General features: G+C 51.3%; 1 protein-coding gene and 1 long non-coding RNA gene across 3 annotated transcripts in view; one reads left to right on the forward strand and one right to left on the reverse strand.

The window, feature by feature from the left end:
- The first annotated feature begins 2368 nt into the window (after nt 1–2368).
- LOC115944143 (uncharacterized) overlaps nt 2369–27140 on the forward strand; it is a 36470-nt gene continuing 11698 nt past the window's right edge. Inside the window, exons 1-4 of one of the 2 annotated variants that reach the window (XR_014149028.1) lie at nt 2369–2750; nt 4284–4462; nt 8708–8807; nt 10712–10817. This is a non-coding gene — a long non-coding RNA (uncharacterized LOC115944143). The remainder of the gene's footprint in view (nt 2751–4283; nt 4463–8707; nt 8808–10711; nt 10818–27140) is intronic. The other variant, XR_014149027.1, reaches the window with a different exon arrangement.
- On the reverse strand, nt 12070–13279 carry LOC102742813 (neuroendocrine secretory protein 55). The gene has a single exon (XM_006742791.3). It carries the CDS (start codon nt 12846–12848, stop codon nt 12108–12110), a length of 741 nt encoding a protein of 246 aa, XP_006742854.1. The 5' UTR covers nt 12849–13279; the 3' UTR covers nt 12070–12107.

Below are 27140 nucleotides of genomic sequence, written 5' to 3' on the forward strand. Positions count from 1 at the left end.
TAAAATAAACTTGGGGCCCCGTAAGCCGGAGCACCCAACCGAACTAGGGTGAAAAAAATTTTTTCAAAAAAATTCAAAGTACCAGCTAGAAAGTTCTCCAACCTCACTTTCCAACCCTCTTGAGGTCTGGGGGTTCAGGGCCTCAAACCCAAGACCGTGGCGGAAGCAACTCTATTGTTGCTGGTGGAGTCTTGGCTCCTTCCTGGCCACTTTTTATCCCCTCAGGCTGCCCCCTGCCCCCCCCCCCCTTGGCCTGCCCTTGTCCCCTCCTCTCTCTCTCTGCTCCAGGGCAGCCCCGCCTGCTTGGATCTGAGGAGCGTGCCGATTCGGTCCGAAAATCGCTCGTAGTGCTCGCTCTCTGCCACCAGAGGACGCCGACCCCGGTGCCGAGGCGGCTCCGGGAGCCGGATCCTGGCGCCGGCAGCCCCGGACTTTGGGTAAGGGGGCTGATGAGCGCAGGCCTCGCAGGGATGTTTTGGCTCCTTCCAGTCCTCTCCCTGACTGATTTGGAGTCTTTCTCCTCTCTTATCCCCTGGCCAGAGAGAGAGAGAGAGAGAGAGAGAGCTCTCCTGCGTTGTGGGACACGTGACGCAAGACGTGGGCCCCGGGCTGCTTGAGCGCAGGAGCTGAAACCCTCCCTCCCAGACCCAAATGACTCTCCTGGGGGGGAGGGGGGAACTGCAGGAGGGTTTCATCACCCCAGAATACCCCTGAACCCCTGAGCCGCAGCCCCCAGACCTGGGCAGCCTCGCATCTTAAGCTCCAAGTCCGGAGTGCAAGGCTTTGGGCGCGTGGGAAGGGGGCGCGGGCGCGCGCGGGGATGCGACAGGTGGTCGTGAGCCCACCGGCGGAGCGGACAGGAGGCGAGGGGCGAGGGGCTGCCGTGTGTGCGCACATAATTTCTTTTTAAAATGCCTTGGGGTACTTTCTGCCGCTTCTGCAGCTTTTGTTTGCTGGCTTGCCGAGACTGGCTCCCGTAAAGCACTTCAATGTCCCCCAACCCCACCACACTCTGGGGGGTCCTGGCAGTAGCTGAGGGTGGCGCGGGCAAGTGTTTCCCTCGTTTATGTGGATAATGATGCAGGGGAATTAAGAGGGTCTTGGGCACATTCCACGGAGACCCTCGAAGCGGTAGTTGCCGCGGCACCGAACGGGGGGGCGGCGTGGGACACACGCGGAGACCCCATCCAGTGCAGGCCTCAGAGTTCCGGGGGTCCTACTGTTCTGGGGAAGGGCTAAGGGGATTTCAGTTGGGATTTATGGCCGGCTTAGCGTGGTCTCAGAGACTGGACAAGCCTGTGCGCACTGAACCCAAAGACACACACCGTGCCGCGCCGGTGGCAGCGGCTATAATGGGCCGCTTATCTGCCTCGGGTGCCGGCTGCATGGTCGGTCGGTCAGCGGCCCCAGTTCCTCACAAGCCCCCCACCAGCCCCCTTCCAGCCCCTCTCCTTTCGCTATGGGTATCCCAGGGCAGCCGCTTCACTTTTCCACTGCTAAAGCCCTCTGAGGCGGCACTGAGCCCGGCCCCAAGTCCAGCGGTCGCCTGGCTGCGCTCCTGTCACAGAAGCTCGTGGGGGCTTGGAGCCGGCTGCGGAAAATACCCGTACCGCCTGGGTGGGCTTGGTGCGTGCACGCGCACTGCTCTGGGTCTGGGGTCTGGTGTCCGCGGAGGGATTTGAGCCGCGGGAAAAAATTGCTGCTTGCGGGTCACGTACGACCCGGGACATGGGCATGAGGTCTGTCTCGCCAGCGGGTGACACGGACCTGCAAGCCACCTTTAGGTGCAAGGCATCCGGGCATGAGGCAGGTGGTCGCCTGGTGGGCGGAGGGTAAGAGAGATGGCAGGATAAGTGCTACAAGGGGTGGGCTGCGGCGAGCGGGAGCACCGCTTGGATCGCTGTATCTACGAGCCTCAGGCGGGTGAACCACGCACCGTTCAATCTCGTTAAGTCTAACGCATCCCTCTTAGAACGATGGGACCACAGCCACAGCGCATCACTGCCCCGCATCCACCATCCACGTGGCCATGCTGCAGAGGAAAGCGGACAAAGTCGGACTCTGGGCAACGTGTGGGGTCCCCCAAAGGCGTATCATGTCAGGTCCATGCGTCTACACACTTGGAAATGCCAACACTGAACTTTGGCCCAAACTTTGTCCAACTATCCCCACGCGCAACGGCTCAACCCTTTGAGCATCCACTGAATGGGCCAACTGGGTCGCGACCGTCAACTCACTCCCCTCCGACCCCAGGGCTGGGTCAGCCATTGGGCTGGGGTCACGCCAATCAAGGTTGCCTGGCGAATGAGCAGGGGGCGTCGGACCGGAAACCGGATATGAATGGGAGGTCCAATAGGGGGCGCCGCGTTGGAACGCCCTAAGAGGTTGTGCTGCTGGGGTGGCTGGAAGCTGCAGGTGGGCGGGCGTATGGCGGCCAGGCCTGGGACGCCACGAGGCCCGCTGGCGCCGTGGGGTCACTCTTCCTGAAGCCAGAAGTCACCAAGGCTGGAAGGGAAGGTCGGGGGCTGTCAGGGCTCAACCCTAGGTGTCGCTGGTGGCGGTGGGCAAACCCACCGGACCGAGGGGACCGCCGCTGAGGCCAGGCGAGGAGGAAGAAAATGTCTAGGGCCTGGAGGTAGAGAGCCAGGACCCCGAGGAGAGAGAGGGCTTACTGCCCCGATGCAGAGGAGCAGTCCCAGACGGCGAAGGAGTTGAGGCCCCAGGGATGCTGCGACCTGCCGAGCTAGAAGGTCAGTAGACATTGGCGTCTGGAGCCCCAAAGGGACGTTTGCCTACTACGCTTGGACTCTGTCCCCAAGCACTGTCCATCAAGGAATGGGTACAAGGTCTCTTTGTTTGACATCCTCATGGGCATGTGGGACCCCTTTGTTCAACACTCTTTGGTATCTTGGTCCTTTGCCTGGAGAGCGCAGCTACTGAGGGGATAAAGGCTGGGTAGCTACCAGTCCTCCATCCGAAAGGATAAGGAACATAAAAATGAAAGAAAGACCCCCTCCTGGGGTTGGGGTGGGGGACCCTGAAAGTCTCGATGGGGAAAATAGCGTTTCAGATGGGCCTGCATGGATGCGTAGGGCCCTTGCTTACCAATGGGGGGAATGGGAGGAATGGGAGATGTGGGCCTACCCTTAACAAGACCCAATAAGGGGAAGCAAGGGACACCGTGCAGAGTCTTAGGAGGGGCAGTGAGAGCGGAAGCGGGACAAACTGGATAGGATCTGTCTGGGGATAGTTGGAAACTAAAGGGCAAACACTTTTGAGGTTGTTTTGGTAGGAAATACAACAGATGTTGAACGTTTTTTGTCCCTCAAGTAGGGTTTGAGCCTAGTTTTAGTAAAGATGGAGGCAGTGTGGGGGGATGGTCCTGAGGGAGAGAATACCGGAAGCTGTGGCTGGTCACGACCTCTAAGGTAGCAGGAAGGCTGAAGGAAGGGACTCAAGAGGGATCCCAAAGGGCCCTCTAGCCGCTTCTGTGCCAAAAAGGCACAAAAGGTGGAGAAGCCAAAGTCTGGCACTTGGATGATGGGACACAAGTGACACAGGAAGTCCAGAGGATCTGGGGCGGAGTTGTGGTGGCAGAGCCAATTTGGTTTTAGACCTGGCGGAGGTGAAGGAAGGATGGGCAGTCGGGAAGGAGTGTTGCACAGCCTATTATTTAAGAGGGTGGGCCTGAAGTTTAGAAGGAAGGTAAAGACCCCAAGTTCAAAGTGACAGCTGTCCTTATAGGGTATGAAATGACTGGATCAGAGACCACGCTGGAGGGGAGGAATGTATCTGGAGAATCTTGAACACTTGGAGCACTGGAGAGGAAAAGGAAAGATGTCTCGGGAGCGAGCAGTGGGCTCGGAAGGGACCGGTGGGGGTATGCCGGAGGGGAGAATCTAAGAGGCGCTCAGAGCACCTAATGGAGACTGTGGCTTCTTAGCGTCTGCACTGTTCACATAGGGGCCAGCTGACTCTCTGCTGTGGACTGTCCTGGGCACTGTGGGGCGTTAGCAGCATCCCTGGCCTCTACCCACTAGATGCCAGTAGCAGCCCCTTAGTTGTAGCAACCAAAAATGTCTGTAGACTTTGCCAAATGTCCTCTGGGGGGCAAAATCACCCCCGGATGAAACCACTGCCGCAGGCTGAGAAAGACCCTTAGACTTGAGTAGGAATCACCTTAATTTAAAGGTAAATTAGGACTGGGAAGAAAAAAATCCCACTATTTAACTCCAGTGTTCCCCATTGTGTCTACTTTTTTTTTTTTTTTTCTTTTCCTGTAGGGATTGCCTGCCAGAGTCTGAAAATCCCATCACTTTTGTAAAGGGGTTCAAAGCTGAAACTGTCACAGAACAGAGTGGGACCCGAGACACCTCAGAAGTGCGGCCAGATGTGTGAGGAGCTGGCTGACATGAAAGGCAGCTGGTGTGCCCGGCCACAGGGACCTGAGGAGCCTGGTGTGGTAAGTGCTAGGGGCGACAGCGGGTGGGTTGACTGGGGCCTGCTGTGATTGGTGGGGCTGTCTGGTGAGCTTTCCGGCTCAAGACAGACATGTGGCCTTGCCCTGCAGGGAGATGGCCAGTTACAGGTGGTGGTGGGCAGCCGAGTTCAGATTTCCAGTTCTGGATGGATTTCTCTCAGGGAAAGCAGTATTTGATAGGAATAAGCAGGGATAAGGAAGGAAAGTCAGTGAGTGAGTTCACACAGATCACAAAGAGGAAGGCAAGAGAGGCTCATCAGGGTGCCAGAGAGAACGGGGAGCTGGGGTGGAGGACAGAAGCTGCGTGCCGGGGTCTGGGCCCTGTTCCCACAGGGAGTGCGATGAGATGGTGCGTCCATCAGAGAAGGAAAGGATTGGCTGTCAAAATCTAGGCAAAGGTTTCTGGGAAGTTGTGTGTCCTCAGCTACTTAAAAAGAACAGATTTTCTACACCTGATGAATTAAGAAAGGAACAGCAAACACTGCTCATGTTTCAGTTAAACTGCATTTCTGAGGCAAGTCAGCCTGTTCACCAAATGGCCCGGGTGCCTCAGGTGGAATATCGGCTGGCCTTCTGTAAACGAGCAACCCCCAATGGAAAGAACGTTATTTCTTCACTGTTGGCTCTCTGAGCAGCACCATTGCCATCTGCAGGGACATGGCCCCCTTCCTTGGCGACCCCATGTGGCGCCCTAGGCTTCCCAAACTCAATCATCCTGCCGCATTGACACGTCCCCGCGAGCGCACGCTATAATCAGCAGACGGCTGTTAGGATGCTTACATTTGGGAATTCTTACTCATTGCCAAAAGCACAAGGCACATCCAAGTTTTAGGTAGCTGCCTGTCAACTTTCTTTCTTAGTTCATCCCTGTATCCGAGAAAGAGAAAGCAGACAGGGAAGGGAGTGGTCGAGAGGGAAGGGAGCAGAAACCAGGAAAAAGATCTCTTTTTTTGGCGGTGGGATTTCCTCCTAGCCTATGGCTCGGGGCAGAGGTGGGGGGGGGGCAGGCTTTTGCAGAAGAGCAGTCTCTGCAGACCACCTCCGTCCCTGTTGTCAGTGGCTTTCTTTCAAATGAGGAAAAGGAGAATCTTTTCACCAGTTGTGAGGAAAAAAGCAAAAGTAGAAGGGAGTAAACCTGGAGAAGAGAACTGAGGCAACTATTCCGTTTCTCAGCCTCCCAGTGACACGTTTTTTTGCGTGCTGACTGAGTAGCCGTGAGACTTTGAAGCTGTTCAGTTAATTACTGTTCAATCCAGACGTGCTGTGCCCATCCTTCTCCCTTCCAGCCTTGGCCGGGGGAGGCAGCAGCAGCCTACTGCTGTCTGCAGAAGGGCCTGCGTGACCAGGCTGTCTCGGGCAAACGCCAGCTCCAGAGAAAATGTCTCAAATGGAGGTTAGGAGCAGGTGCAGGGCTGATATTAAAGACAGTCGGAACCAGACTTAGGAAAATACTTGATGTGCTCAGATTAAAAAGCCCTGAGCTGGAGCCCCAGGGGCCAAGGGTCTCCTATCAGGAATTCAGACCCCTTCATTCAGCTCACGAGCTAAACTCAGCAGCCCTCAACTTGGAAGGGTTACTCCTTTCAGCTGCAGCCAGGCACACGACTGTCCTCTGACCACCCGTGGTGGGGTGGGTCCACACGCTCCCGGCAGTCACTTGAACGGGGCTGTGGACTCCTCCAGGCTAGCTGATGATGCAGTAGAGAATCTGGAGGGGAGAAGTGGCCATTCCAGAAAAGATGAACGGTGCCCTGGCAAGGGGGCTGAGGCGTAAAAGTGAGGGCTAGGAGGGCAAGAGGGAATCCCTGAGGATAAATTTGGCTTTAGTGGAGGCTCTGTTTAAAATTTCAGTAATCATGGTGGCTATCCCAGGCACCGTAATTTGAATGTAAGGGGAATGGTATATTTCATGTTTGCGCATGGCCTCAATTTCCCAGAGTGCATCCTCCCTGAACTGGAATGGAGACAGCAACATAAGCCAGGGCACTCAGAACCGGCTCTCGCCTAGGGGGAGGAGAAACAGGTCATCTTCAGCTGGCGGCAGTCCTTGGCCAGTTTGAGACGTGGGGCCTCTCCCTGAACTGAAATCCAAGATCGAGCATTTGAACTCTAAAACAAGATTTTCTAGGTTTTACATCTTTCCATCTGGTTGAAGCAATTGAGGCACATGTACAAAAACCCCACCGCACCTAGAAGATTGAAATTTCTGGCCAGGTCTTGTAGAGACCCTCTGAGGGAAAGTGACGACCTGCATGCCTCCACTGCCAGGCGTGGCTATTAGAAACGTTCTTCCTGACATTGCTTCTGCTGCCACCAGATTTTTGCAGATGGCCGTGAAGTCTCCCCTAAACATTTTTCTCCCCGAGTCTCCTTATTTCTTCATACAACTCTTCATAGCCCTAGCATGTATGGGCTCTGTGACTTCCTATCTCCAAATCTTATCTTCTGTTCCTTCCCCAGTGTTCTTGTCTTGGTCTTCCAGTTTTTTCTGTGATTCCCCCCAAATCTTCTCCCACATTATGGACACCCCTTCCCATCTGTGCACGCAGCCTAGTCATACCCTGGCGTTTCTGACAGCCGTGGCCCCCTATTAATTTGCAGCAGGCTCACCCTAAAATAAGCTCATAGAATAAAAACAGGCCACGTCCACAGGCAAAGCCAGGACGGTAGCCTCCCCAATTCTACCATGCAGCAGGGACCGTGCCGGCAAGTGGGCGGGGGGGGACGGCGTGGGATATCTTGGGTGTCCTGCCGTGACTGGCTGAGCCCTGTCAACAGGTGACGGTGGCCCTGCACTGCAGACTCTTGGCCTTGGGGAGAACTAAGTCAAGTCACTAGGCTGTTCCCTCTGGCTCCCCTGCCCTGAATTAGCTGGGCACTAGCACCAGGATCGGTGCCAGGGGTTGGGGGGGCGGTGAGATTTAAAAAAAAAAGGGAAAACCAAACATTAGTAAAATTTACCTTATATATAGCCTTGTAACATGTAGCCAAAAAACCAAAAAGAAAAAACACAAATGGGATCTCAAGTCATTAATTTGACTTTTTTTTTTTTAAATTAACATTTGCTTTGTTATCCCAGGCATTTGCCACAGGGGAAGATTGGTTTAGGGGGAAATGCGAAAAAAAAAAAAACCCCAAAAAACAAAAAACACAACAACTTAGCTATGACAAGGTCTCGCAGTACAGAAACAGAATATCCAATACATCTGTATAACTGTGGTATTAAAATTTCATGGGAGAGGAGCAATTAAGAAAAAAAAAAAGTCTGAAAAAGCTCCTGGGAGAGAAGGATAATAAAAACAAACACAGAGGCTGAGGAGACTGGTTTATCCTAACTAGCTGCAGCCTCTGAGCCATGTTTGCGGGTCTGGCCTAATCAAGACCCTTCTAAGTGTTACCAAATAATATATTCAACACTTGCGGTCAGTTAGCCACCGACGTCAGACTGCGCGCTCCCAGAGCACAGTGAGCATCTCCCGGGCTGCAGTACTTGGTGCAGGGCTGGCTTCCGGCTGCCTGCTCCCACTCACTCGGAAAAGCTCGTTTCCACACACCGCGATCAGGGAGAGCAGGTGGGGAAACAAGCACACAGAAGACACACACTAAAGATCTGTTCTGAAGGACGGCTAGTAACAGGACACAGTGGGATTCTGTATTCTCCAACTTGCCTTTTTAAACCTTTTTTTTTTTTTTTTGCCACCCATTCAGAAACAGACTGGATAAAATCAAAATCAGAGCAACAAAAAACAGATCTCTTCACAACTGGTGCTTTTTATTTGATCAACCTTGCACAGTTTTTGGCCCCATTAGTGTTAAAATCATGGATAAAGTCAAATTGGCAACCCTGGGCTCAACAACCTGCACACATTTGGTGCTGAAGGGGATGCTAGGAACACACCTCATTTTGCATTTGAAGAAACAGAGGCAGTGAGGTGCTGGATCTGACCCAAGGCCACTGGGCGGGACCAGGCCTAGAAGATTCTTAGGTCTTGCTGTCCATTCCTGGGGCATCCAGATTTAGGAAACAGTCATTAGTGTCAAAACCCCAAAGAGCAAGACGAGGAATTCCATCCCTCATCCTGGAAAATGGGGATTAAAGATGTAATTTGAGGATCTCATCCCCTTTGCTGGGCAATTTCTAAGAGAAGGGCAGCACCTGACCTGGCGTATGACATCACTCGCCTCTGGAAGCTTAATTTGATTTTAGTAATTTGTTTTTTGTTACAGGTCACCCTTCTGTTAAGATACATACTTTCGCCAACACCATGGTTTCTGCTCAGTTTCCCCTCAATAGCTTCCCTCTGCATAAGGAGCAGTGATAACACAGGTAAATTAAGTAAAATCCATTCAGATTATTAAAACAAAGGAAAAGACCTCTTTCTTACCCACACTGAAGTTTCAGCTTCCTCACGAAATCTTCTATCCCAGCTGCTAAAAGTGAGGGCTAAAGAGTAAAGGGCTGTAAGCAGTTCCGGGCGGGGGGAAAAAGCCCGTGGCGCATTAAAGAAACATCCTCTTAAAACAGTTCCAAATTTTAAAATTCCCAGTTCTTGAATTCTGATAAACATAAAAATTTTGTTTGCCAAACTTGAGAAGTAAACCTGCGCCAGCTGGTTGACAGCACACAGTATGTGAACACCGCTATGACTTTCCCACTCAGAAAGTTCAGTTATAAGAGGGCCTTTGTCCAAGAAAAAGCAAATTTCTAGTAAGTAAATGATTAATGTAGTAAAGGAAAATCCTAAATGCCAGAGCATACCATCACCTTTAACTAGCTTTATTCTCCTCCTCCCCCTCTCCATGTGAGATACTACAACCAGCTAGTAATTTACTTCTGTGGTCGACTAGAAGGTCTGGTTTTTTTGAGCCCATTTCCTCACCAGACACACCCCACCTAAATTGAAAGGGCAAGGAGCCCATTCAAATGCTAACCCCAATTTAGCAGGGTGAGACAAAGGGCCAGTTTGGAGACTAGTGAGTTGGGAATGCTCGGGAGAACTGGCCAGAAATGCCTGGGGTGGGGTGGGGTGGGGTGGGGTGGGGTGGGGTGTCTCGTCTCAGGTAGAAAGAGGGTTTGAAGTGTCCATACAGCAGAATCCCTTCCTCGGGCAGGTCTCAGGCACCTCCTAGGAGTTTGGCATTTTCCTCAGTTGTTCTGTATAGTCCCTAATGGCTTTTCCACCCTGGATTGGGGGTGGGGGGCTGTAGGGCGGGGGAAGGGAACTGAGTAGGGGGGTGGGCAACAGACTTTCACAGTCAGAGGTAGTTTATAGGGAAGAGTGTGTCTGAAAGAGGGCAAACTATTTGTGTGTTCTTAGATGGGGGCCACCCCCTCCCCAATAATGAGCGTGGTGTACTGCTTACAGTTAAGAAAGCAAGCTTCCCAATATGCAGGCTTCTGTTTAAAAACGGACCAAGATTGGCGTGAACAGTGTGTGCTCAGGCACTGAGGACTTCTTTAAAAACTTGTTTATTCTTCCTGCAACAAGGCAACATGCTAATTTCTCTAATGAAAAACCTAGCTCTGCAGAAAATGAGGCCCCCAGACTACCCAATCTGGGAAGAGAGAGCTCCCACACTGAAAAGCACACCAAAACAAGCCAACCCAAACCCTGGCTTCTGTTGCACACTCACTAGACACATTTTACTTGGTGAACTCAGGCTGCTAAGACGATACCAGAGGAAAAACAACACTTAATGCCACAGAAAGGAACCCCAGCATCTCTGTTTACGTGGAGTAGAAACGTCAACTTTCGGGAGCTCCCTCTCACTTAGGCAATCTCACACGTTTAAGCCAAAGGCAGGGCACACCTGGCCCTTCTGCAAGTCCTCGGCAGCCTCCAGACTTCTGACACTTGCCCGCTGCCCAAGGAAGCCCCCTGTGCACAAAGTGCCTTCCCGGTACTTCCTAGTTAAGACCGTGAAGGCATCCAACAGTCCTTAGTCAGCGCCGCAGCCCGCAGAACTAAGTTCGGGGGCGGCGCGACGCCCTTCCTAGGAAAGAGACCTGGAAGGAAGACCGTGGAAAGTGTTCCTTCTGGCTTCACGTTTTCTTAAGAGTCTATAAACCCGACCGGTCTTTTCATTTCAAGCCTCAAAACGCTTCACTCCCCCACCCCCATCATTCTCATCAGACTAGCTCAAACCGGCGCAAACCAAGACGTGCGCGTACCAAGAAAAGATCAATTTCCATATTGGGTGAGGTTTTGTAAAATATAATTCACTTCTCAGTCTTTTCCTCCAGGGTTGGCGAGTAAGGCACACTTTATGCACCGAAGATGCGTTACCAGACTGCAGCCGTTTTTGTCCTCTGACAACAGGCCGGTTTCACCTCCAGGTTAGAGATTCCAAACTTAGCTCCACCCGAGCTGAAAATGGCCGGTGCGCCGCCTCCCCTCCCCGAGGCTGCCCAAGCCGCCAGCCCCTGCCCCCTCTCGACCGATCACCCAAGGACTTCCGTCGGATCCAACACCTTTCCCCAGCTCAGCGGTGCCGCGCTCTTTGGGGACGCACTGTAGGGTATCCTGATGAAAGACGCGATCCCCTCTCTAGCCCCGTTTCTTGTGCCGCTTTACCTTTCCACTCGGCACCGCCTCGCGGGCCTCTTAGCCCCTCTCTTCCATCCGCAGGGCCTTACGCAAACAGCCCAGACCTCGCCAGCAAAGCTGCACCCAGCCCTGCCGCCTTATCAGCTGCGCCAAAACGTTAGCGATGCCCCGACGTGACCGAGCCCGCGCCACCAACCCTGGTAGCCTGTAGAGGCACCCCCTAAGACTCCCGTACCTTCTCTGCCAGCCCTCCAAGTACGGGTGACTCGTGGGGAACCGCCGGCGGGCCTGGAGAGGTCGGCTCTGGAGCGCGCGGGCAGGTGCGCACGCTCTTTGCAGCGGGCTTGGCCCCGTGCGCGCCCGGAGGCGGGTGGCGGCGGCCAGGACTGGCGCACAGCTGCGGGGAGCACTGGCGCCGAGGTCCCGCGGCTCCAAATTGGCAGCGCTGGGACCTGGGCTCCGGGCGCTTTAAAGCGCCGCGCGCCACTTCTCCCGGAGCCGGCAGCCTCCGGAGTTCTCGCCCAATCCCATTGTGATTACTTTTCGCACATTGCAACAGTGTCGCTACAGCGCGGCTGCTCTCGCTCGGTGAAAGTTGGCGCGCGCACCTTAGAACCACATTTCGGGCGCCTGCCAAAGCCAACTGGTTTGAGTCTAGGGTTTAAAAGAGCGGAAAAAAGCGTGTAAAACAAGTGACTTACCCGTGGCTTTTGGTTGTGCAGCTCGAAATCAGGGGCGCGCCGCGGGTTCAGCCGCGCGTCCTGGACACCAGCTCCGAGACCTCAGGCTGTCTCCAGCGGGGCGCGCGGAGCGCCCCGCCGTCCAACAAGCCCTTAGCCACCTGGGCGCTCCCGACGTCCTCCCGGCATCCTCGGGAGCCTTCCCCAGCTCGCCCTGGCTCTCCCGCCTCCCCCGGCAGGCTAGCTGAGCCCACTGTCTTCCCGCCTTCCTCCTAACCTGCCTTTCCTTCTCCCTCCCTTCCTCCCGCGGCTCCCACACCGACCCCAGGTTCCCGGGTTTGGCGGCGGGCAACTAACCTGAATCAAAGAAAACAAGGAGAATCTGGACGGCGTCCTCCATTAGTGACGCCGGATGGGGATGGGTCCCCTTTTGGAAGGAGACTCCGGGGAGGGGTCGCGGCGGGTGGGCTTCTTCGGCTTGCAGCGGCGCTGCTGCTTCTTCTCCTCCTTTGGCTCCTCGGACTCTTCGGGGTCCCTTGGATCCTTGTCCTCGGGCTTGGGCTCCTCCCCCTGTCTGGGGTTCTGGGGCTCCTGAGTGCTGGGCTGCGCGCGACTCGGGGAGGCGTCGGGGCTCCGCAATCTCAGAGCGTGCAGACGCTCGGTGAGAGATTGGCCGAAGGTGGTGTGCTTGGGCACCACGGGGCCGCGCTCGTCTTCTGGCTCGGTCTCGGGCTCAGTGGCGGGGGCGGTCTCAGGCTCGGTCTCGAAGTCGGTCTCGGATTCGATTTCAGACTCGGTCTCGGTCTCGGTCTCAGATTCGTAGTCAAACTCTTCCTCGTACTCTAGGCACTCGGGGAGGGACAGCTCGAGGTCTCCCTCCTCGTGCTCGTGGTCAGATTCGGGGGGCTCGGGGAATACCTGGGCGGCGGAGCGGTGGTGGGCGTTAAGGAAGCTCCGGCGCTGCTGGGCTGCCGCGCGCTGCTGGGCGCGGGCGTTGGAGGTGGCAAGGGCGCGGAGGAGCGCGATGGAGCAGGAGAGCCAGAGGAGCGCGGTGGCTGCCCGGCGGCCGATGGGTGGGCACAGATCGTTGTAGTTGTGGCGAGCTCTGCGCCACTGCTGAGCCCGGGACCTACGATCCATTCTCTTAGGCGCACACCGAGAAGACCACCCGCCCTCTGGCTCTGCAGAGAGCGGCTCCGATGCGCATTGGCTGCTAGAGCCGAAAAAGGTGCACCCCACGAGGTGAGAAGCTGGGTCCGGAGGTCCCAGCCCCACCTCGGTGTGAGGGGGAAAAAGGGAAGCACCTACCTTCCTGAGCACTCAACTTTCTAAAGCTCCGCGCCCCTGCTTGCCTCTCTGAGCAAGAAGAAGGGATGGGAAAAAGGGGAGAAAAAGTCTCCCTCCTCCTGGGCTCCTCTCTCTAAGTCTCAGACTCTGCAGTCTAAGACTCGGGAGAGGTGCCTCCGCCGGTCCTCTCGCCTGGGAGAGGAAAGAGGAGACTGAGGCGGAGAGGGACGCGGCGGAGAGGTTCTGCAAAGTTGCGCGCCCGGACTTCTGCCGGGCATGTGCAGTAAGGAGGCGGGGGCGACTCCCCGCGAGCTGCGCGGTGGCGCCGAGCCCGTGGCGCAGACCCTAGTGGGCCGGCAGGTGGCAGGAGGGAACCTTGTTTGAAAGGATTTGGGCAAAGCGAGGGGCGGGGGTCTGGCGGGTGCCAAGGAGCAAAACAAGTGAGCGAGCTAGCCACAGGTTAGGGTACTTGGGCAGCTGGGCATGAGTTCTCCATGGGGTCCATACCCCTCCCCCAACTCCAGGGTTATCGCTAAAATGAAGCTAAAAACCAGACCGCAAAATTGCAGATATTAGGCGGAATGAAACGAGGGGTCTGTGCATGGGTATTAATGATCAGCCCCGGGTGATTTCCAAGGGCTTAATAGTTTGAGGTTGGTAACCTCAGGCAGTCATTAATCATGAAAACACCTTTGGCAGATCTGTTATAGTGACTGTAATTAGAGCGTTTCCGAAAAATCCCCCCCCCCCCTTGTAGTCTCAGTTGGCTAATTACCTCATGGTCAAATAAGCATCTTTCCTAGGAAGGGCCCCACAGACAGGGTGATGGTTTGCAAGTCCACAGACCCATCAGTGGACTGCCATGAGCTCGAGCTGAGAACATGTGCTGTGAAGACAGACTCTAATTAGCTGGAACCACTAGTTAAGGGAAGTCTTGCCTGCGCTGATATTCAGTAGGTACAGCCCCGTTCTCTGCCCCTGTGGGGCGCTGCAGGCTGGTCAGCTATCAAGGAAATCTCACGGGGTACCCTTTAAAGCTCTTTCATTTAATACATAGATAGGTTTTCAGCAAAGCTAATTCATTCAGGGGCTATTTATTGAGTGCCTAGCACATGCCAAGCTCTGTTCCAGGTGCTGAAGGTAAAGTTAAGAAAAAAAAAGAAAAAAAGGAAAAAAAAAAAACTTATATTAAGGAAAGCCTGTTTAGGACTAATCTGCTGTTGATCAGAGCATTAAACCACTCAGAATTCCTCCTTGCCCACCAATATTTAATCCGGCTTGAATTCTCCATGAGAAAACTATTGGGTCGATCAGAGCATTAGGGTTAGATGACTCAGCCAGACACCCCTAGACCATGTTGAACCCCAGAGGCCAAAAGGTTGGAGGAAATTAGTACATCTCTTTCTCAGCCCTGGAAAATCAAATGAGCTCCATGTCCTCCTGAAGGGGGATCCCTGGAGTGATCTTTGCTCAGGAAAGCATGGCCCTTGGAAAATTCTTGAGTTCCGTCTGTAACAGAACTGCTGCTTCTGGGTTGTGCATGATGCCTTCCCTGTTAAAGTATGGAGTGCCCCTTTTGTCATAGCGGCAAGACCAAAGGTAGTGTAATTCACCATCGTCCGAGAATCCTTGGACGTGTCAACAAAGTTGCTCCACTTGGGACTCATGGGGGTTTTTTTGTCTGAGTCAGTATGGGGGAAATTTGGAAAGGCACGACCTCTCGTAATTCCGCTTTCCCTTTTGAGATTGTCCACCAGGCTTTCCCTCCTGGTACTCCCTTCTTGGTGGCTAAAGAGTCATGTGCCTACAGCTGCCACTCAGCATGGTGGAACTGGTCCTCACACCTTCAACACCATGCCCAGGTATAGCTGTCACATCCCGAGTGTAGACCTTAGCAAGATTCTAGCAACCACCTTTGCTGTGTTTTTGTTTCTACATCTTGGCTGTGGACGTTCTTGAATGTTCCAGACTTGGCTTCTTGGCTGTGTCTATCTTTCGTCTTGTGTTCTTTGAGTTCCTTTGTAGCATTAAAATACTGATGGGTCTAATAAAATAGAATTGATTTGGCAAACCCCATAAAAGGACAAGTGTCTGTATTCTAGTGTTGCCCGAATCAAACACTTTGCAGAGACACTGGAAGGGTTTTATTATCACAAGTGTCTGGTTCCAGTCATCATGCGGATATTAGTATGGGACACTGGACGGGCTGTTTGGAGCTGCATATCTCAAATCCTTATCTCTCAGCCCTCATCCAGGAGATTTTGCTCACATTGACCCACCTGCTTTCTTTCTTTCAATTAGCACAGCCCCACTGACAGTGCATGGAACATAAAGACATCGTTGAAGTGATTTTTCAAGGCACACTGGGAAAAGAAAATCAGGAATATGTGGGTGCTGGTGAATGCCCTTTCAATGGAGACGAATGCCAGCTATCAGCAACGAGGTGGATTATGATTCTTTAGTGTTCGTAAGGAAGTACTTCGTTTTTCCGGAGGGGTGCTTTATGCCTATAATGGAGATGGCAGCCCCGAGCTGATCCGCTAATACAGATACACCGAGATTGCCTGCATTATTAACAAATGTGCATTACATAATACGTATTTTTGGACTAGATTCTGCATTAGTAATGCACTTTCTTTGCAAGATGCATTTTAATCAGCAAATGAGCATTTAACAAAACACCGCATTTTAGAGCCCCGGTCCTGTATAGTTACAAATACATTTCGGTGCACATTCCACCCAGGCTCCGGGAGGAGCAGCAGAACCCCACTGAAATATTGCTTCATCTTGCACTAGGGCCGAGGTCGAGCAAATGGATCTGTGCAGAAAATGCTGTTTAAAATGCATTGCGTGCACGACTTTAAAAAGTGCTTGCTGCAGAGTGAATTTCAAAAAGGAGCAAGTGGGTGATGAACAACCACAGGTTGTTAGCAGCTAAGGAACAAGGGGCTCTGTCTGTCTGCCGGTAAATAAAGTGTGGTCATATGTCACCTTCGGGCTCTGCCGGAGGGAGGCTCCGGAACCTGTTGGACAGGAAAGTGCAGTTCCCAGTTCATCAGAGCATCATACAATGAGGTTCTGATTGGGATGCATTGTGAAGAATATTGTCTTCAGCCCCTTCAAGGATTGTCCTGTGGAACGGGCATTGAGATGTATTTTACGTGGCTCCAGAGGGCAAAATTATAACCTATCGGTAGTCGTTACAACAGGCAGATTTCAGCTCAACCCAAGGAAGAATATTCTAACAATTAGGGCTCTGAAATGGAATGGCTGTCAGGAGGCGGTTGGCTCTTTGTCAGAAGCGGTGTTAAATCAAAGGACAGATGAGCACATATTGGAGATGTTTTCCGTGGGACTCATGAGCCGGGCAGAGTTGGAACTCAATGTGCGCCAAAATTCTTTTCAACTCGGATTCTGATTCCGTGAAAGGCATTTGGAGACCTTGGGAGAGGGGCTGGGGGCTCTATTGATGGACATGCCCTTCCGACTCTGCTTCTATTTTAGAAGCATTTGAAAGTGCAAGCGGCTCAGTGACAGGAAGGAATGTTTGGGTGGCAGTTTCAGGACATGAGCAAACAGGTGTATGCAGAGAACCAGCAGGGCTGCGGTGCGGCTTTCCTAATCGGGCTCCGAGGCACTTTGCTCCACAGCTCTCTTGCTGGAGCGAAGGAATTCGTCAGGTCTGTCTATTAATGCTGTCGGTCCTCTGCCTCCCCTCCCAGAGCTGTCTCGGAAATTAGGAATGAACTTGGCCGTTTAGCAGTCAGGAGTCGAGTCCCTTGCTGTCGCGGGCACTGTGGGGGGACGGCGGTCACTGGGAATGCACCACAGCTCACCCTCCAACATGCATGTCAGCGCGACGTGCCCCCAGATTCTAAAAAGCGGGCTGCCAACAGGTGCCGAATAATAAACCCTACATGAGACACATAAACTGCCAAGGGCAGCTGAGGAACTGCTTGTACAATCAGAGGGGAAGTTCAGCTGCTGGGTTTCGAAAAAGGTGGGTTTTTTCCTGGTGCTGGCTTTTGAGATTTTCTTGTTTTTTTAAAAGTCCATGAGAGGATCGCTTTCAATCCCATCTGTCTAGTGGGCCTACCGTGTACATGACCTGTGCTGGTCGCTCCGGGGGAGACAGAGATGAGTCACATGAGTTCTCAAAAGGCTTGACAGGCTATTGTCATGGGTCCCCTAGACACCAACACAGTTTCCAAGATGAGATGCGAGATAAGAGATTGGTTCTCCTCTCAGGTGAGTGGGTATAATCACTCTTGAATGAATTTTTCGGACAATCATTAGAAAGGACTATTTTTTCGAGATGGAGAGCTTTTCAAACTTTCTTTTGGGTAGAAATGAATTCAGGGAGTTTGAAGTATCCCCCACCCCTGACTGTGGCAATCAGCCAGAAAGGCTCAACCCCACTGGGAATTTGGCATTGCCCCGCACCCCCGCCCTCCAAATAGGTCTGGGTACGGTACAAAAACATTTGGCTCATTTCTCTGGGGCGCTATTTTGCTGTTACTCAGACGGCACTGATACCGATTGGCTCTCACCGGTAGAAATAGTGACAACCCCAGGCTCCTGATTTTGTGATTTTGGGGGAATGCCATCCAGAGCTAAAAGCAAATGATAGGGTGAAATAATCATCTTTTTGACACGGCTGGATTCTGTCCAGGCCATCGTTGGGATTATAATACTCTATTTGTGCCCTTTGTTTTTAAAGGGAGACAGGATCAGAAGTGAACCAGATTCCTGTGTACAGAGCTGTTAGGAGTTGTCTTCTCAGGAATGGCCTTTCTTTCCCTGGGATTTGTGCTTTACCAGGGTTCGCCCAGTGATCCAACACCCACTCAGCTGCCGACCTGCCTGCCCACTTCTGCCACAGGTGGGGCACTTTCTGGGCTCCTCATCCAACAGGGAGTGTCTGGAAGCCCCCTCACTCAGGCCGAGCTTAAGCACACGGGCCCTTGTTGGGCATGGTGCCTCCTTTTCTCTGCTTCGGCTCTCGCTGTCAGCTTTCACGTGGCCCCTGGTTTGCACTCTGGGCTCTGGCCGTTGACCTGGCCTTGTCCTATAGAAATTGGGACTGGGTTCTGTCCATCTGCCTGCCCCCAACTTACACTTTAGCTTGCCTGGTTCTTTCCCATGGCCAGCTGATAAAATCGGCGTCCCAAGGTGCCAACAGCCCAGTGATTCCAGTCTCAGATGTCCTGCCGCCCTGCACACTGGCTTCCTCCTGCAGCTGGTGGGCTGCTGGTCGCAGAGGACTCCGCCTTCGGGACCGTCCTCCGGCATGCAGATTAGCTTTTGTCCAGCTCTCCGGGTCATCCCACCTTTACCTCCAGCCACCAGCACTGACAGAGAGCCTCAGAGTTGTTTTTCTCCCCTCTGCTGAGAATCTGACTCACCTCTTCAGATTTGGTGGGGGAGTGAGTGAGCGAGCAACGCGCCTGGAGGGGAGAAACTCTTAGCAGTGTCATGGTTCAGGCACACGCTCGTAGAAACCCTTTCAGCTTGAGCTCTTCAAAATATGATTAGACCAATTTTACATGTCTAGTCACTGAGGCTCTGGTAGATTGGGACTGTTTCTATATGTGCAAAGTGAAGTGGGGAATTGGGGCAATTATCTTCAGGCAAATGGCTCTGGGCTCTGTAATCAGTCGGTCCTGGTAACGGGGGAATCAGCCTCATTCGCTGTAACGCTTCTTTGAGTTAAAAGAGGATTCTAGGTATTTGTTTTTTGAGCTGGGCTTTGTTTTTCCAAAAGGCAGTCTGGTGAAGCTGCATCCTACCCCACACAGGTGTTAGGGCGTGTGGCTCCCTTTGGTGGCGGGACACTGTTGACCAGTTGGACGTGGGGGACAGTGATGTGGATCTGTATGTAATCTGCAATTCAGCTGACCACCTCTGCTTCTGGGAGGCGGCTCTGGGTTCGCCTATCTTTTTTTTTTTTTTTTTTTAAGATTTTATTTATTTGATGGAGAGAGACACAGCGAGAGAGGGAACACAAGCAGAGGGAGTGGGAGAGGGAGAAGCAGGCCTCCTGCCGAGCAGGGAGCCCGATGCGGGGCTTGATCCCAGGACCCTGGGATCATGACCTGAGCCGAAGGCAGACGCTTAACGACTGAGCCACCCAGGCGCCCCCGCCTATCTTTTTCTCCCCCATCTTTTTCTCCCCCCTCCTTCCCTCCTTGTGCATAAGGATCTTGAGACATGGGCCAGGTGGTCGACAGGGCCGTCCCTGTGCCAGGACCATCCAGATTCCAGCGGGGCCCATGGTTGGACACGAACTGTGCGTGCTAAAGAAAACATCATAAAACTAGGAGAATAACACAACAGAAATGAGCCAAATCAGAAATGAAAACTCGTCATCGGCTGGCCATGGCTTTTCCCTCTTCCACTCATTGTTTTGGCTAAACATCATTGTAAATTGGGGGGTTTTCCCTTCGCTGGTCTAGAAATATGCTCACAAAACAGCCATCACTTCCCTCTCTTCACTCATGGAGCAAGAAAAGACTCGTGTTTTTCCAAAGCACAGAGGGCTGTTTTGCTTTGAGGCAAGTGCAGACTTCAATCATAATTGCCCTTGAGAACAGTCCTTGCCATTAGGAAGCCAACCAGCGGGTAACCACGGCTGCATGGGGCCTGCTGGGGGACACTGGGTGCAGGGTCCTGGCCAGGGAGTCCAGATGGAAGATTCTTGCCCATGCACCTCCCGTATCTCCCTCACCCACACTCGTGTTCAGAGTCCAAGAACAAGAGGATCTAATTAATAAGCACCCCAGCAAGGAGGTGGTGGGGCTTGAGATGACCGTGGGAAAATACAGAGGAGGCAGAAAGGTGTTTTTTAAGACTGTCAGAAATCTTCGTCTTTGTCACTTTGAAATTTCCGGATGTTGCTTAATTAGTTAAACCTAAAACTTCTTTTCCACATTTGAGATAAGAGGGTTTTGAAAAACATCCAGCCAGACTATTGTGGCATAATGTGGCTTGTGTATATATATTTTTTTATTGATAGCTAGTTTATTCCTGCTCTGTTTGTTAAATCATAGTGTCTTTCTCCAGTGTTTTACCGTGATTGGGGTTTACAACCTTAATGATCATCATTTTATACTGTATTTTAAGATCTGCTGGGGCAAATGCCTTCTTACTGGATATTATCTCAGAACCCTCTGATAGTTTTGCCCATTTATTTTCCTATAGAATTTAAGAACCATTTTTATCAAGTTCCATAATGACCTTGGTGATATTTTGACTGGAATTGCATTCAATCTATAAATTAAGTTGGGAAATACTGTCATCTTCTCTGCGTTTAGCTTTAAGCCCCAGGATGATCTCACTCTTCATTTCCTTGAGTTTCTATCTCTCCCATTAAGGATTTGTGTTTTCTTTATATAATTCTCGTATATCATATGTAGAGTTTGATATGTGAAAATAGATCATGTATTTCACAAGTATTTGATACTTTTGTTGCTGTTGTGAATGGGCTCTTTTTTCATTAAATTTGCAGGCTGTTTATTATGTGTTTATAGGAATGGTATTGATTTTTGTGCATTTTTCTCATATTCTGTGACTTTTAGAATTGCTTGGTTTATGAGGCAACCAGCAGCCTGCTCAAGCAAACACGCAGTGAAGGTTGCAGAGGATTTTGTAGAAGGGATTCGTGCATAAGGGAGAGAGGCAAACTAAGTCAGTGGTCGCCAATCCGCAGTAAAATGAGAAAAAGACGATGTGATGGGTTTTTCATCAGGCTCAAGTTATTCAGAGAAGGGACGAAGGGACGATTCTTTTATTTTTATTATTATTATTTTTTAAGATTTTTTTTTAAGTGATCTCTACTCCCAACATGAGGCTCAAACTTAACAACCCCAAGATCAAGAGTTGTACCCTCCCCAACTGAGCCAGCTGGGCGCTCCAGGGACTGTTCTTGATCATGGAGCCTACAGAAGCTTCCCACCTGTTAGTCTGTCAGTAGCAGCTCTTTTTGAATCACAACAGATAGTAATTTGAGTTTTTTGTTTTAAGATTTTAGAGAGTTTTTTAGAGCTTTAAAAATTTTTGTTTTTATTCCATTTTTAAAAATTATTTTACTTCTATTAAAAAAATAAGTTGGCGGGCGCCTGGGTGGCTCAGTTGGTTAAGCAACTGCCTTCGGCTCAGGTCATGATCCTGGAGTCCCGGGATCGAGTCCCACATCAGGCTCCCTGCTCAGCAGGGAGTCTGCTTCTCCCTCTGACCCTCCTCCCTCTCGTGCTCTCTGTCTCTCATTCTCTCTCTCACAAATAAATAAAATCTTAAAAAAAAAAAAAAATTAGAAAAAAAAAAAATAAGTTGGCAACCCCAGATTGGCATCTCACATTTCTTTTGAAATGTTAGCATTGTCTGAAATCTCTAAATCAGGAACTTCCACCTCATGTCCTCTTGGACAGTACAGTTTGTGATATTTGGTAATTCTGGGCTTCTTTTTATTTAAAAATAAGTTTGGTTTATTCTTTAGTTTTCTTCCGGTTAATCTTTTGTGTTCTTCTGGTTAGTCGTATCATTTCATTAGATTGATGTTTTATGTCTTCTCTCATCTTTTTCTAGTCTCCTCACCCTCCCTTGTGCCTCACCGTGCTCTCTGGCAGTCGAGGCAGAGAAGAGCCCTGACTCCTTTACTAAACAAGGGGATGGAATGGGGGCATCTTCATTGTGTTTCTTTTTTTTAAGAGATTTTCTCTTGATGTCCTTTCTCTGATAGTATTTAGGTGGCTTCCAAGAGGAAACAAGATGGCATCTCATGAGAGGGACTCAATGGAAAGGCTGAGAAGGGCGAGAACTGAGAAGCCAGAGTTGGAACCAGATGGGCCTAGATGTATATCTTGCATCCCTCTGCTTCATAGCTGACCAGTGGCATTACCTATCTGGACTTCTGTCTCCTCCGTTGCAAAAAAGGTCCTTCTAGGGTCCAAAAAACTCTGCCTTCCAGGGTTATGGAGAGGATCAAACGAGGAAAGAAATAGAAAGTGCCTAGCAAGGGTCTAGAACAGGCAAACTCTGAACCAGTAGTTTGACTGACGGCAGCTGTAGGTGATGATGGTGGAGGTTGGGATGGTGATGGTGGTGATGATGGTGATGGTGATGATGGGGATGGTGGTGGTGGTGATGGTGGTGGTGATGATGGTGATGATGGTGGTAATGATGATGGTGATGATGATGGTGATGGTGATGATGATAATGGTGATGATGTTGGTGATGATGGTGATGGTGGTGATGGTGATAATGATGATGGTGATGGGGATGGTGATGATGGGGATGGTGGTGATAATGATGATGGTGATGATGGTGATGGTGGTGGTGATGATGGGGATGGTGATGATGATAGTGATGATGATGATGATAATGGTGATGATGTTGGTGATGATGGTGATGGTGGTGATGGTGATAATGATGATGGTGATGGTGGTGGTGATGGTGGTGATGGTGATGATGATGGTGGTAATGATGATGGTGATGATGGTGGTGGTGATGCTGATGGTGGTGATGATGGTGGTGGTGATGATGGTGGTGATGATGGTGATGGTGGTGGTGATGATGGTGATGGTGGTGATGATGGTGATGGTGGTGATGGTGGTAATGATGATGGTGATGATGGTGGTGATGGTGATGATGGTGATGCTGATGGTGGTGATGAAGGTGATGGTGATGCTGATGGTGGTGATGATGGTGATGGTGGTGATGGTGGTGATGGTGGTGATGATGCTGATGGTGGTGGTGGTGATGCTGATGGTGGTGATGAAGGTGATGGTGATGCTGATGGTGGTGATGATGGTGATGGTGGTGATGGTGGTGATGGTGGTGATGATGGTGATGGTGGTGATGATGCTGATGGTGGTGGTGGTGATGCTGATGGTGGTGATGATGGTGATGGTGATGCTGATGGTGGTGATGATGGTGATGGTGGTGATGATGCTGGTGATGATGGTGGTAATGATGATGGTGGTGGCGGTGGTGGTGGTGGTGATGGTGGTGGTGATGGTGATGGTGGGTTTTGTCTATATACATTTCCAGTTCTCTCTTAGTGGCTTCCTGATGGTCTTAGAAGCCATAGTTTGATGCACAGAAGTGCACTGAGCACCCGCCTTGGCCACACACTGGGCTAGGCACCAGGAATACATTGGTGAGCTAAATCAGGCTCTGTCTCTCCACTCAGTGCATTCCGTGGGGGCTCTGGAAATAATGAATCATCATATTAAGGAGTCTCGTTACAACCTGAGCCAGGGGCGCTGGAAAAGAACCTTTTTTCTGAGTGTACAGCAGAGGAAGCTGCCCTCGATTTGGGCATGTCAGGGAACCCTTGCCTGAGAAAGTGATATGTGCACACTTGAGCTGTGAACTGAGGGGTGGGCATGTGGTGGGTGGCAGGGGTGGCGCAGGTCCCGGTGCAGGAATAGCATGTTCGCGGGCCCTCTGCTGGAAGGGACTGAATGTATTAAGGGAACTGGCAGAAGGTCAGCAGAACCTGAGGTACGGAGCGAAGTGAGTCAGAGGGCTGGCCCAGGGCTGCCAGGTAGGGCCTCTGTCGGGACAAAATACAGTCGTGTGTCTTGAACACCCTCAGGACAGTGGGAAGCCGTTGTCCTGGTGGCTGGCAGGTGCTGCCACCAAGCTGTCTGCTGCACAAATCTCTCTGGCCGTGGGCTAGGGGCTAGAATTTGAAGGGAAGCCAGAGATGATGGGAGTAGTTGGGTCTCAGGAAGGTCGTTCTAGAAATACATAAAACTGGTGGTAGTGAGAGTGACCTTGAGAGTCGTCTGGGCCGTCGACGAAGCAGGGCTTGGCGGCAACATGGAATCAGGGAATGGGCCGTGTGAGGGAGGGAAGTCAGTAGCTTTTGCTGAGCTGCAGAAGGGGTGGGGGTGGAGAGGGTGCAGGGGCGGCTGGCAGACCTTGACTTCTGCCGTGTGGAGTGGGGTGAGTTCTGTCCCTGACTCGCTGAGTTAGAAGCGCCTGCACGACCCGTGAGAAGGAGTGAGGCAGAAGGGCAGTGGGAGGGGGTCTAGAGCCTGACGAAGGGGCTCTGGTGGCAGCAGAAGAGTCTTGGAAGGGCCATACAGGAGAGGCCCACCAAGCTGAGTTTCCAGCCAAAGTCATTGTGGATGGAAGGGACTGGTGATGGTGTCATAGTCCCTCCGTGGTTCAGGTGAGGAGCCTGAGGCTCTGAGAGGGCAGGTCGGCTGGTTTGGGGCCGAAGCCCTTGGGGAGGGGAAGCTTCAGTCCTACTTCAGTCCCTTCGCCCCACACCAAGTGGACTGTCTTCATGGAGAGAGGGAACGCGAACCGAGGGCTCAGATGTCAACCCTCTTGATATCAGATCTATTTTTTGTCAGCATCCAAACGGACAGCTCACAGCTTCACATTCTTCTCTTGATCACTTTAGAACTGACATTCTGCCGGCTCCTTATTAAAGAAAGAGCAAATCAAGAGCTGGCTGAAAGTGGTTTGGAAGCTGGAAATAGAACTATACCATGCCCTTAATACTCAGGCCTGGCAGGGTCCACACGGCAGCCAGGAAGGACTTGGGCAAGGTTAAAGCTAAGAGCATTTGGTGACACTCTTTTTCTACTGGTTATTCAAAAATCCAGTCAAGGCCCAAAGCACCAGTCATTATTTAAAGCTGGTCCCCAGAATATGCGGATTAGGTACAAGAAAGGCAAATCTGTTTTTCTCAAGACTCTTTTTCAAGATGCCTACTCTGTGAAACCTGTGATGTCCCAGCAGCTTCTCCTAGATGTTAATTTAAAAAAATGCAGTGTTTAATTGTATGTGGCATACATGAATTGGATACATTACATAAAAAGTCAGTAAAAAAAAAGTCTGCTTTAATGGCCCTCCACCAGCCATAGTCTCCATAGCCCACCTCTCACATTCCCCCGAGGCTACCAACTTCACACAGAATGACCCGTTTCCATAGAAAAATGTCTCCCTTCCTCTTCCTTCCTCCCTTCCTCCCTTCCTCCCTTCCTTCCTTCCTTCCTGGCTCCATGCCCAGGGTGGAGCCCAGTGAGGGGCTTGAATCCATGCCCTGAGATCAAGACCTGAGCTGAGATCAAGAGTCAGATGCTTAAACAACTGAACCCCCCCACACACCCCCCAAAAAATGTCTTTTTTTTTTTTTTTAACAAAAGTAGTGTTTCTGTCACTTTGCAGCCTTTTCGCTTGGCAGTGTTATCTTGGAGACCCTTGTATGTTGGTTCACCTAAGATCTCCTTTGTTCTTTTCAGTCGTCACCCCATCATCTATGGTTCCAATAGAAGACTATCAATAGTCCTTTCCCTGTTGGTGTACATTCTGGCTCTTTCTCCTTGGTCCCCTGTCCTGGCACATACTTCTGTGTATGCATTTACAATGGTTTGTCTGGGGTCAGTCTTACGTGAGGTCACAGGGAGACACGTGCTTTGACTCAGTTGCCCTCCAGTACAAGCCTACCAGTCCCCACGGCAGTGTGTGTGTCCCCCACCTTCTCACACCACCCCGTTGCTCTCGCCAAGAGAGCAGAGGCACCAGTGTTGGGCCCAGACCCCCGCGAGCTGGGAGCCAGGCCCTGGTGCTGTTTTCCTAAGGGGCATGACCTTGGTTCTGACTGGTCAGGAAGAAAAGTTAAACTTTAGTGAAATACATTTCTGAGACTTGCCACAAAGGGGGGTGGGGGGAGACCGCGCTGAGAGAAACTAGACCAGAGGCCAGCGTACGGGCTCTGCGCTGTTCAAGTGCTTATGAAGGGCACTGAGCCTTTAGAGACACAGCATTGGCAGACTTCTCTTGCTGGTGGCCCCTCGAGAACTATGAGCAGTGCTCTGATCTTTTGATCATTCTGAACCCCCATGGTAGACCTCCTCTCCTAATCCCCTATCTAGACAGTTTAAATTGGGAATGGCCACAATTGAAAGAATGCTGTCCAACCTTTGAGATTGGGAACCCTGTCCCCTGCGCTCCTCGCAGGCATAGACGAGTTGGTCACGGTGTCTACCAGGGTTCCTGTATAATTTGTCATCCAGCTGGGACGTTTTTGAGTGTGAGAGGCCGCGTTAACTGGAGGGGTTTCTGGGATGACGGGTAAAGTAGGGCTTTCCTGCAAACTGGGTTGTATGGGCGTACTAGCTTTTCCTTAAGAGTAATATTAATCTATTATTAATAATATAATTATAACATTGTAGTTGTATATAAATAAAATTAGGAAATAATATGATTCACAGTACTATTATTTTTAGCATGTTTAAAAGAGTAACTTCCCATCTCTGACTAGTTTTAAAATAGACTTCTGTCTGAAGAAAGGTCCGCCATTAGGAGCACTTGTTAAATTGGGTGAGCTATCTGTCTGGAAAGGGAAATGTGCTGATCAGTGTTTCTGAAGTCATTGTGGAAACTTTAGGAAGAGAGCAAACTTGGGAGAAAGAGAACAGGAACTTTCTCTGAGGCCTTTCCTGGGGGTTCCTGACCGGAGACCTGAGGTGCATGACCACCGGGGGCTCTGCTCAGCATCAGTGGAGGGGACTCTGGGCTCCTCCTTCCCCCTCTCATGCACACCATGCTGGGGGCCCAGTGCACCCCTTCCAGCAGAGCCATCGGAAATGCCCCACAGCACACGGCTTGGAACAGAGAAGGTTGGAGGCGGCTGGCCTGGGGTGTGGATGGAATGGCCGTTTTTAGGCAGAGAATGTAGTCAAAACTTTCTGAGCTCAAAAGCACTATAGAAATTAGAAAATATTTTACAGTTCCTTAGAAAGAATTGAGATTTTTGCTCAAACTTCAGTTATTTCCATACTAGCTAGATGATTTTTGCCATATTCCCACACTCTCGCGGCACTTCACGGTTTTCTTTAAATCAACTTGCTGTATTTATGTAACTGAATTTAGTTCTAAAGGAAAATTGTACCATTATCACTGGCTTCTGGCTAAGAATTTTTTAAATACACAAGAAGATAAATGCATAGCTCTTAAAATGGGCAGTGTTGGCCCTTGGCCCCTTGGAATCGTCTTGGGCACCATCTTGGTTGGGTGCAGCACTGTCCTCTCCCCAACAGACGGCGAGGGGCCAAGTCTGTTCACCCCCCTAGGAGAGCACTCGTCTGGACCGTAGAAAAGATGTCCTGACAGGTGGTCTTCCTG

Source organism: Leptonychotes weddellii, chromosome 10 (genome assembly GCF_054177405.1).
Source record: "Leptonychotes weddellii isolate Sample4059 chromosome 10, ASM5417740v2, whole genome shotgun sequence".
NCBI lineage: Eukaryota > Metazoa > Chordata > Mammalia > Carnivora > Phocidae > Leptonychotes > Leptonychotes weddellii.